Here is a 12334-nt window from a genome sequence, read left to right as displayed (position 1 = left end):
GCTTCAAGGACCATCCGGAGGCTTCCCTGAAGCCTTCGGAGCGCTTAAAACCACCCTCCGAGCAAACCGGAGTGACTTCCAGGTTACTCGGAGAGTCGTTTTAAGCGTTCCGAAGGCTTCAGGGACCGTCTGGACGGCGGAGGGAGGGGGGACTCTATAGCCTTCCTGCCATGCATCCCGCACAGGAATCCGTCCCCTCGGGGCTTTGCGCAGGCGTCGCAAGGATTAAGCCGAAAGGGGGGGGACAGGGAAAGCGAAGGGGGCTTTGTTGTCCTCCTTCTCCTTCTCCTCCTTTCCCCCTCTGGCTCGAACGCTGCGCCGGGGCCCGGCAGGCAGCGAACAAGTCGGAGCCTGCCGACTGGAGGAAGAGGGTGAGAGGCGGGTCCTGTGAATGGCGGCAGCAGCGGCGGCAATAGTCGCAACTTGGCGGCGGGCCGCCCCGGCTGGGTGACAAAGGAGGGGAAAGGTGGCAGGCAGCCGAGTTGCAACTATTGAGCGCGGCGCGGCGCCGCCTGGGGCCGGGATCGAGGCAGCTGCGTGGCCTGCCTGGCGTGGCGCGGCTAGAAATGGAGGAGGAGGAGGTGGCGAGGGCAGTGCGGCCGAGGCCTGATGGACTTCTCTTCGGCCGAGCCCGTCCTGGCGGCGGCGGCGGTGATGTGAAGGCCGGGCCCTGGCGAGCACGCAGAGGCTGGGCGGAGCGGCGCAAGGACGCCGGGCCCGAGGCGCCAGGCCCGAGGCGCCGCGCGGCGGTGGCAATCCGGGCCCGGGCGATGGAGACGCATGTCTCGTGCCTGTTCAGGGACCGTCCCAAGGCTTCCCTGAAGCCTTCAGAGCGCTTAAAACGACCATCCGAGCAACCCGGAAGTCACTTCCGGGTTGCTCGGAGGGTGGTTTTAAGCGTTCCGAAGGCTTCAGGGAAGCCTCCGGACGTTCCCTGAAGCCTACGGGGGCCGGGGGAGGCTCTTTTCGCCCTCCCAGGCTCCTATAAAGCCTCTGGAGCCTGGGGAGCGTGAAAAAAGCATGCAAAAATGGGCGTGTTGTGCACGCATGCGCACTGGGGGGCGCGTTGCATTATGGGTGCGGCACGCCCGCACACGACCCCCCGCGCTCCCCCCACTTGTGGCACGGGAACCAAAAAAGGTTCGCCATCGCTGGGTTAAGCTGTCATGTTCCTGTATATATGTGTAGATTAAGATATTTATACATGCGTGTGGGAAGGGGCATTGTGTATGCAGGTGTCCAAATAGGCATGGTCATAAATATAGTCCCTGAATGACTGATTCAGATCCCTCTGAGTCAACAACATTATCCATCCTTTCTTTATGAAGTAGGAATAATTGTAACACATATGAGCCATTCAACAGGTAATGCCTAACAGATAGAAACTTCCTAACAACATGGGACTGAACAACAGGGAAATCCTTCTGCTTCCCTTGCCTGCGTAAGTAGGAGAAGGTTCAATAGCATATTGGCTGACAAAAGGAAAAAGCAGAATGGTTCCGTGCCTTAAAATAGCTGTAAATTTATATTTAAAATAGCAGATATACAGCCATAGAAGAATTTGAAATGAGCTTCTTACACGATAAGATTCCCGTCCACACTTCGATTCCATTTCAGAAAGCAGTCTTTTTTGAAATGAGCTATTTCCCTACTCAATTGAAAATTAAATGACAGTGAAAATTCAACAGTAGGTCACACCAGTGTGGGAGGCCCAGAGATTACAGGGTGTCCTCGATTTATAACCATTCAGTAAACATCCATTCAATTCAATCAGAATAGAGATGAAAGGGACCTTTGAAGTCTTCTAGTCCAACCTCCTATTCAAGCCGGAGACCCTATACCATTTCAGACTAGTGACTGTGCAGTCTCTACTTAAAAGCCTCAAGTGATGGATCGCCCACAGTGTCTGAAGGCAAGCTGTTCCACTGGTTAGGAAGTTTCTCCTTAATTCCAGGTTGCTTCACTCTTTGTTTCTTATCCTACCCTCTGTTGCTTTGGAAAATAAGTTGACCTCCCTCCTCAATCAAAGTTTCAGATAGGCTGAACTTACGATCTGTACCTGAAATTATGTACTGAAGAGTCCTGATGGTTAAAGGATCAAAATTTGGCACTTGGCAACCGGCCTGCACTTAGGATCACAGAGGTGCTTCAGGTCCCCCATCTATCTATCTTTCCCCTATCTATGCATTTCCTCCCCCTTCCTTCCTGTGCTCCACTGTCCCAGGTGACCTTCACTGTCTTCTTACTCCCACTGATGATGAGATGTTCCTAGCGTGGGTGCTGGGCTGGGGTAGTGGTGGTGGTTGGGCTTTGCTTCAGAGTTGTGGCATGCCAAAATGTTCCATTGTGCTACACTCCTAAGAATTGCTTTTTTTCATAGAGTGAAACCTAGGCCCAGCCAGTATAGCAGCCTGGCCAGGTACAGCTGTGGCAATGGAACGCAGGGCAGCAGGGGTTTCAGACTGCAGATGGTAAGGACTATTGTGGCTGGAACTGGGCTAAGGCAGCACTGGCTTTCCTGAGTGTGGTAGGCAGCACCAGAACCACACAGTTCTGGAGCTGCTTGCCACCCCACAAGGCAGGGCAGCCAAAAAAGCAGATATGAGTGATAGTTGAGGCTCAGGGCTGGGAGTGATCAAGTTCAGAATGGTTTGGATTGAGATGGGTGGGTTTTTGCATAATGAACCATGTTTGTTGGCCCTGCCAGGATTGCCATTGTTAAGTGATGTGCTCGTATTATGTCTTGCTTTATTACAATATTGGTTAATGATGGATCCCAATTGTGGAGGGCTCTCTGTATACTCTTATTATCTGATTTATGCAGCAAATATTTCTCATGTGACTTCTTTCTGTATGCTTAATTTTTGCTTTGGTTCTAATTGGTGAAAAATAGATACCTAGCTATAGTATATTATAATGGGATCTCTTTCGTACAACTTGCATTACAACTTGTTTGGACTAGCTTGTTTGTACAACTATAGCCCCTTTTGAAAAATGAAGGCTAAGGATATTAGAATATGGCTATTGTACTTAGGCTGCAAAAATTCTGCAGGTCACCAGATGTATGCAAGGAACAGCTTGTCTGCTATTCCCCCAAAATTATCATATCACCCTTCTCTGTTATTTTGTGATCTGTCTTTTCTTACAGAGTGAAATCAAGGTGTTTTGTTACTGTTAGCAAGAAAGGTTTTTCCTGCCATTTAGGGATCAAATGGTTATTTACAGCCAAGTTCTAGTATCTGAGGTACTGTTAGTTGGATAACAAAAAGAATTGTCAAATCAGCCTTCTGGAACTTTATTTTGGCTAAAAGAATTGTTTGATGTTACTTGAATATGATGTGCCAAGCTGAGATGGCATGGCAATAGCAGGTGTGGCACTGCCAGAAAACTAGCCTCACAGTTTTGTATAAGAAAATTTCTCTAACTAAACAGAGTGAATGAAATGCATGGAGCAGACTTGAAACATGTATTTGGGACTGGTTTTTATCAAGCAGCAAAGAAACACACTGGGGACTCAGATGCCTGCATGCCATTTAAATATTTGGTCCCAGTGTTAACTTCTTTGTTTGCAATTGCACAGCCAGTTCCAGTTATTATTCTTAACATGCTTCTTAAAAATTAAATGAAGATTTACTATTTCACCCATCTTTCCACTTTGAAAGACATCTGCTAGAAAATATTAGCGTGATTACATGTATCTATTAAAATTGCCACACAACTCTCAATTCAATTTCAATTTATTTGATTTCTAGACCGCCCCCTCTCCCCAAAGGGACTCTGACCAGTGATGTGCAGTCAGGTGAGGCAGGGGAGGCACAGCCTCACTACTGTCATCATGAAAAGAAAAAAAATGTAAAAGGAAAAAGGCGAGAGCTGATGTCAGGCTGAGCTAGTTGCTGCCTCACCGTGGATGACTCTGCTTAACTGTTTAAAAAAGCCTCTAAAAAAGCGCCCTCTACTATGAGGCAGGAGAACTGCATGCCTCATCTAGTCTGACTTTAGGGGTTTTATGATCACTCGAGCAGAGTTAAGCAAGGGTTAAAAGCCTAAAAATTCCTGACATAGGTGAGGCACGCAGTTCTCCAGCCTCATAGTAGAGGGCACTCATTTGGGCGGGGCTTCTTCAGAGGACCCGAGGCAAGAGCAGAGTTGAAATCCTCTGTGAAACAGCTGGAAAAGGTACATGTGGGTCGGAGGGAGGGGGAGGAATTCAAACTTCAAACTTCAAAGTGTAGTTTGATAGAAGGCAGAGCCACATTGCCTTTTCAAACCTGTAATCAGTGAAGCTGGGCTGGATCCTTCCGGGGCTGGGGGAAAGTGTGTGTAGTCCAATCCAACGTGTGTGTGTGTGTGTGTGTGTTTGAGAGTGGGAGGAGGGAGGGAGAGAGGGAGGAAGGAGGGGAAGGGAAAAGAAAAAGAAAAAGAAAAAAGGAATCTTCTTTCTCAAAAGAAGAAAAACAAATGCTGCCGCTTTAAATCGGAACTGAGCATGCCTAGCTGTGAAATTCAGGGAGTTGAAGTCCACAAGTCTAAAAAAATTTGAAACCCATCACTGGGTCGGTGCCTCACCAGCCATAAACCTCACCGCACGTCACTGACTCTGACTTATCTGGGTCTAACAATGTAAACAATGTTAAGGCATGAAATGTGAACACCAAACACTCTTTGGTGCTCAGGAGAAGAGCCTATATGTAGCACAATAAATAAAATATATTTATTTACTTGATTATATATTTCAAATGAAGGTTTTGCTGAGGAATACCCAGATTAGAAAAAAAAAATCTATTTATTTGACAGGTAGTATTAAAGCAGAATTTAGGAATACCCAGCAGCAAACTAGTGTTTGCTTTGATGCTAAAGCTATTTGTACAAGAAGGAGGCGAACGTCTTGTAATTGTTATAGTATAAGTAGTTAAAAAGTGCATGTTATATATGTATTCTTCCAAAAAATATACTTCAGCCATTTATGTGCAAAAAGTTAGAAATATCAATGTGAAAAAGAATGTGCGCTTCTCTTATCTGTCCTTTTCAACATTTCCTTTCAATATAGAGGATTAATATATGAAACAATGTAGAGTCAAAATAGAAATCAATTCAAAAAGATATTCCAAATTCTCCATCATCTGTTTCTCCTTATTCAGCAGTCTGATATATTAACTTTGTTGCTGTTAGGGACGTACAAATCAATATAAAAAGTTAATCATTACTACAATTTTTGTTGATTTCAATAGGATTTAATTGAAAATCGCCTGGCTTCAATTCAATGTATTAAAAGAATTGAATCGAAAGAAAAGAATTGAAAAGACTAATAAAATTATTTGCATTGCATTGTGTTGATACAAAAGGAGAGCACGGCAAATATACTTACTAATCTTTGGGCTTTGTTCAATTCAAAATCTGCCTTTAGTTTTAAAATTCTTGCTAATCAAAAGCCAACATCATGATTTGTCTTGTTTTTTTTATGGTCTTGGAATCACTACCAATATTATATGTATCTTATTTGAAAAGAAATAAACAGGTAACTTTTCTAACTTGGTGGGGTTGCTCTTTTATTATCAGGGAAAGAAAGTCCTCCAGTAAGCGATGCTCCAGATGACACTGATGAGCCCATGCCTGTACCAGAAGATCTTTCAACTAGCACAGGAGGATTGCCAAATTCTAGAAATGAAAGAGTTTTGGGTAAGGTTGTTGATACATGGGGTGATTCTCTCTTATGCTCTGTCATGCATAAGATGTTTCATTTATACTTGGGAAAAAGATGTTTAAGTCTGTACTCTTATTTTTGACAGTCTCTTTTTCATTTTTCTTTTCTGTTAATTTTTTTAAAAAAATTCAAAAGTTGATATTTAAAGTAAATATCAGGCAACACTATTTTTTTAAATATAAAACATCAGTTCGGTTTTTCCAAAATGATGTCATAATGAAGAACTAAATGTATAAAAGGGGAAAAGGATTGGAAGACATACAAGTTTTTCTAGAGCTAACTTGGCTTATGCTTTAAAATTTTAACATCTTTAATTTAAATAGAGAGAATACCTGGAATACTTATCTGTAATGCCAAGTCATATAAGTTTTTGGTCTTCAGTTAATGGATTGAAACTCACGGTTGGCTTCACTCATTGATGCTTTTTCTATTGTTTACATTTTTAAAAAAGAAGTCAGATAAAAGAAAAAGGATAGATGGAATGGGGAGAGAACAGTAAAAAGATTGCATTAGAGGAGGATAAAAGAGAGAGAAAAAAAGAGATGGGGAAAACTACTAATGATTAATTATAATTATAAGTACCTAAAAAATATAGAGGCTACTTATCTAAATCCATGTCATGAATTTCTTCCTGTATTTGTGTCCAAAATAAGAGAGCGTATCCATATTTTTTTTAAAAGATAGCTAAGAGTTCAGCTAATATACACATACAGACATACCTCTACTTAATTTTATGTGTGTGCGTGTGTGTTTATTTGTCTCCAGTGCATAAGCTCAAAGTGTACATATATGTGTGTATGCAGTATCTATACAGCATGTACATATGTGTACAGACAACTCTCTACCTAACAACTCTGAATTTAGTTATGCAGAAGCCTAAACTTCAATTATTTGTTGCTTGCTGGCAACAGAAATCAGAGCAAAACCCTTGTAACTTGAGATCAATCTTGTTATTGAGAGAAAAATGCAAAGTCAGACAGGACAAGACTGACAGTTTGTCCAGATGACTGAAGCCCATTTATTACCAGATGCTCATAAAGAGAGCTGCATGTCATTCCTTTATTGAAATAACTTGCCCGGCTTCCAGTTTGTTTTCCAGGTAAAAAGCCAGAATGGTTTAGAGTAAAAATAAAACCACTTTTTCACCTATAAATTTCCCAAAATTTGTCTGGCCTTCTTACATGTTCTCAATCTGCCTGATATTGATCCTGTTCAGACTGAGGAGTCTGCCTTTGTAGTGGCCGCATCTAGACTCTGTAGTTTCTGTCTAGGGAGGCCTGTGTTATCTGTACAGATAGTCCTTAAAGTATTTGTTTAATGGCTATTCAAAATTATAATGGCACTGAAAAAAACTTACTTACAAACAGTCCTTACATGAATGTTGCAGTATCTTTGCGGTCACATGATTAAAATTTGGATGCTTGGCAACCAACCAACATGATGGTTGCAATGCCTTATACTTTGATCACATGATCAACATTTGCAACCTTCCTGGAGGTCTTCCAACAGGCAAAGTCAAGGGGGGGGGAGCTGGATTTGCTTACTGACTGCAAGACTCACTTAACAACTGCAACATAAAGATCATAAAATTGGGCGGGAAATTCATTTAATGACCACATTGCTTAGCAATGAAAGCTGCAAGCTCCTGTTGCAATTGTGCTTGTAAGTTGAGACTACCTGTAGCAACATTTCCAGAGGCCCTAAGAAATAAATTTTCTGCTTTATTATTTTTGTTTTTTTACAAAATGTAGGGATCCTCTACATATTATTTTAAATATTGCTATGTTTTGATTGAATCTGCAAACCACCACTTTACAATATACTTTATATGTTATCTATATCCTATAGTGGATATAGATAATATATAGTGTGTGTGTGTGTACTTACATACTTAAACAAATTTCCCCATGCTTCCAAAAGTGCAGTTATGCAAATAATTCCTTATGATAGTGTTATGGCCATATTGGGAGATTTCCTGCTTTGCTACATGTGAATGTGCATGTGTCTATGAACTAATTAGTGTGGTTTCTTCCCACTCTATGTTTCTTTTGATTCCAAGATAAGTATAAAAGAGATAAGACAAAACATTTTATCATGACAGTTGCAGCACAGCCACGAGGAAACATTCTTACAGAGCAAATGGATGAAGTTGCTAATGTCTATAAAACATTTGACTCTTTATTTTCATAGGAACAAGCAGAACTAATGTATAAATGAATTATGGGTTTGGGAATTCCTTTTAACACTATTTTGTAGAATAGTAGTTTGAGATTAAAACAATTTTATCTCTTCAGATTTTACAAATAAATATATCATCACAAATAGCAAGAATTATATCTTAAATATGGTCGGTGCTACCATTGGCAGATGAAGTTTACCAATTGTTCAGTATTTTTATTTAGATTATTCAAAGAAAGAAAGATAATTATATATGGAGAAGAACTAGATGTTCTTCCGCAACGTATACCTAGGCCAATAAGATGGAGTGATGACATCAGCAAGTATTGTGGGCCCAATTCAATCAAAATAGGGAGGTCTTAAAGTTCAGCGCCCTGCTCAAGCAGGAGACTCTATACCTGTGATGGAAAACCTAAGGCATGCATCCCAGAGGTGGCACACACAGCCTTCTCTACTGGCATGCATGCCATCACCCCAGGTCAGATCTCTGTGGCGTTTCTTTCATGAGCTTCTGTTTCCCTGCAAATGACGAAACAGAAGCACACAAAAGAAAAAGATCTTATCTCATGCCATGCTCCCAGTGTTGGGATGCCCCGCCTCCCACTGGCCAGCTGGTCTTCGGGTCTCTGCTGCTCATGGGTGCATGTCTGCACATTGCGTGCGCATCTTTCAGTTTGGGCACGCACACAATTTGGGCACTCGGTGTCTAAAAGGTTCGCCATCACTGCCCTATACCATTTCAGATAAGTGACTGTCCAGTTTCTTTAAAACTTCCAGTGATTGAAGGACCCACGACTTCTGAAGGGAAGCTGTTCCACTGGTTAATTGTCCTCACTGTTTCTCCTTAATTCCAGGTTGCTTTTCTCCTTGATTAGTTTCCATCCCTTTTCCTTGTCCTGCCCTCTGGTGCTTTGGAAAATAAATTGACCCCCTCCTCTTTGAGACAGCCTATCAAATACTGGAATATTGCTATCACACACCCCTAGTTCTTTGTTTCTCTAGACTAGCCAAACCTGTAACTGGTTTTAATATATTTTAGTCTCCAGGCCTATAATCCTCTTAGTTGCTCTTCTTTGCACTTTTTCCAAAATCTCAATATCTTTTTGGAATGTGGTGTATTATTCCAGGTGTGGCCTTACTAAACCTTTATAAAGCAGTACTAACAATTCACGTGATTTTGATTCTATGCCTCTGTTTATACAACCAATGATTGTATTAGATTTTTTGGCTGGTGCTGCACTCTGTTGACTCATGTTTAAATAATCATCTCACAGTTACTGTTTTTGAGCCAGGTTTCGTCTAATTTGTACTTGTACCTTTGGTTTTTCCTGCCAGAGTATCACAACCTTGCTTTTCTCCACATTAAATTTTATGTTGTTGTATAGGGCCAGAGGTGGGTTGCTGCCAGTTCAGCCAGGATCAACCAAACCAGTAGTAGTGGCAGTGGGAGGCTCAACCAGACACTTCTGTGCATGTACAGAAGCATTGCACATGCACACGAGCACTCGCAGGAGCACACCCAAACCGGTAGTGAAAAATTGGCAACCCACCTCTGGATAGGGCCAATTGTTCAAGTCTGTCAAGATCTTTTTGGATCTTGAGCTTGTCTTCTGGGGTGTTGGCTATTCCTGTCAGCTTAGTGTTGTATGCAATTTTGATGAATTTTCCTTTTATTTCCTCATCTAAGTCATGTATGAAAATATTGAAGAGCACTGGGCCTAACATGGAACCTTGTGGTACCCCAAAGCTTAGTTCCCTCCATGTAGATGTAGTGCCAGAAAAGACTTCTCCAGTAGTAGGTTCCAGATCATGTCGCAACTGGTACGCTGCAACGGGGCCAGGCATCCTCGGTGGGCACGTGCATTGCGCACAGATGCGCACGCCACTGCCCAGTGACACTCAGTTGCTTGATGGAGATCGTGCAAGCACCGCACACTGTGGGCGCGTGTGGAATTGGCCCGTTTGCCTCAAAAAGTGGTAAGTAATGTGGACTGGCAGGTGGGCAAAATGGCCCACTGTTCCGGTATGGTAACCGTTGCTCCCAGCTACCACCAGTATGCCCGTACCAGGCTGTACCACCCAGAACCCACCACCATCCTTCAATATAGTTACAAATCCATCAGGTGTTGATACTCTCTATCCCACATTTTTCTAGTTTTCTAAAAAGTAGATTGTGGTCTACTTTTTCAAATGTCTTCCTGAAGTCTAAATATACTATGTCCACAACATTTCACTGGTCTACTAATTTAGTCATTTTGTTAAAGAATGAAATAAGATTGATGAACCCATGCTGGCTACTAGTTACAACTTTATTTGTTTCTAGATGTTTATAGATTTGTTTTTTGATTATTTTTTTCCAGTATCTTCCCAGGTATTGATGTTAGGCTGATTGGTCTGTAGTTTCCAGGGTCTCCCCCCCCCTTTTTTTTTTTTTTTTGGAAGATAGGAACCATGTCAGCTCTTTTCCAATTCTCTGGTAGTTCCCAGATTTTTTAAAGATATGATACAATGGTTCTGAGATAACATCTGCCAGCTCCTTCAAAACTCTGGGATGTAATCCACCAGGTCCTGGTGATTTATATTCATCAAGGTCAGACAAGTCTTCTCTTACCATTTTCTTGCTTAATTTAAGTTTTATTTCTAGTCTGTCTTTTACCATTAGGTTTTTTGTAGGTTGGGTTATAGTCTCTTTTTGCAAGAAAAGAAATGAATTAAGATGCTCTGCTTTCTTCCTACCACCTATTACTTCCTTACCATCTTCTCTCTTTAATGGACTGACTTCTTCCTTGACTTTTTTCTTGTTATTTATATGTTGAAAGAAACTATTTTTATTATCTTTGACTTTTGTTGCGAGTCATTGTTGATTCTGAGCCTATGCTTTCCTGACTTCATTTTTGCAGATTTGGACTATCTGCTGATATTCTGCCTTAGTTTTGTGTCTCTCTTTCCATTTTTTGTACTTATCCTTTTGCCTTTTAGTTTATCAGAAAGATGTTTGTGAAACCATGCTGGTTTCTTCTTGGATTTCTTGTTTTTCTTTTTCAGTGGTATTGTGTTGGACTGAGCTTTTATTATAATATTTTAGTGTTTCCCCTGTTTCTTGAGTTATTTTCCCCTTTAGGATTTTATATCCTAATATAAATATCCATGATGTTTTGCTTAGGCTCTCTCTGAGTTTATTAAAATCAGCCTTTTTAAAGTTTAAGACACTGGTTGGATTATATTATATTGCTTATGTTTGCATTATATATAATTCCAGTATGACGTGGTCACTCTTGCTCAAGGTTCTAGCAACTTTAACTCCCTCTATTATTTCTTCTCTATTAGTAAGATTTAGGTCCAGTATAGTTTTCCTCTTGTTTTGGATGACAAAGTTGCTGGGAATCTCTCATTTGCTGAAGTGTTTGTCTCCCAGTTGATATCAGGGTAATTAAAGTCTCCCATTACTATTGTGGTATGTTTCCTACATGCATTTATTAATTGATTATACATATTTATAGTCTTTCTATAAGCAGCTGACAGTATCAACCAATTTTTGTATAACAATTCCCCCTTAAATTATAGTTTCCAGATCATTAAAGAAGCATTAAAGGAAGCCATCTCGGTTGTATAAATAAGCATTTCTTAGCATACATAAAGGACCCATGAATGAATCTTACGGCATTCCACAGGATATTCCTTCTAGTTTAATAAGGAACAATTCTGGGTAGTTTTCAAATGAGCTATATATTTGATTGTCATGTCATCCAATCCACACATATATAGCTTGCTCATGAGAATATCATGGGGTATCTTCTTAAATCTTTTCTTAAATGAAGATACTCTGCATTCCAGCATTCTCACAAACTATATCCAATTAAAAGTTAGATGTTTGGTTTTGGCAAATCCATGTTTACATCTAGTAATCGCCATAGTGTTTTTAAGGTGCTTAACAAATAATGTTATGAATTTCCAATTATTGATGTTGAGCTAATTGATCTATACCTTTGTAGATCTTTTGCTTTCCTCTTGAAATATAGGCACACATATATTTTTTCCTTTTCCAGTCATCAAGAGTTCATTCATTCTCCAGGATTTCTCAAATGTGATATCTAAAGATATCAGTACTCTAGAATACAATATATCTGATCCCAGTGGTTTAAACTCATTCAAGCACATATGTTCTTCCTGGCCATGCTTTATAAATCTTAATTTTTAGTTCTGTGCTTTATGCTGTTCTCAAGTGCCTGGCAAAAGTCTTTTATTGAAAACAGCCAAAATAGAAGAAATATAGTTTTGACTTTTCTTACTTTACTTTTTGCATTTTAATAACATACAGTATAACTCTTCCATTATTTTGAGAATATTTCAAAAAGTCATTTTCCTTATTCTTAGCATCCTTCATCTATTTAAATTTTATCCTTTCTGAGACCACCACTATAGTTCTCAATTATCTAGTTCTGCCTCTCTTTC

The 12334-nt window shown here is 40.6% G+C and overlaps 1 protein-coding gene across 9 annotated transcripts in view; it reads left to right on the top strand.

The window, feature by feature from the left end:
- Positions 1–12334, top strand: part of IKZF1 (IKAROS family zinc finger 1) — an 87204-nt gene that overhangs the window by 28844 nt on the left and 46026 nt on the right. For all 9 annotated transcript variants that reach the window (XM_081969796.1, XM_081969795.1, XM_081969793.1 and 6 more), the window contains exon 3: positions 5560–5679. In XM_081969796.1, the coding sequence (XP_081825922.1) occupies positions 5560–5679 (120 nt within the window). The remainder of the gene's footprint in view (positions 1–5559; positions 5680–12334) is intronic.

This window comes from Natrix helvetica (genome assembly GCF_964273705.1).
Source record: "Natrix helvetica genome assembly, chromosome: Z".
NCBI classification, from domain to species: domain Eukaryota; kingdom Metazoa; phylum Chordata; class Lepidosauria; order Squamata; family Natricidae; genus Natrix; species Natrix helvetica.
Note: the sequence above shows the minus strand (reverse complement) of the source record. Positions and strands in the feature narration are given on the sequence as shown.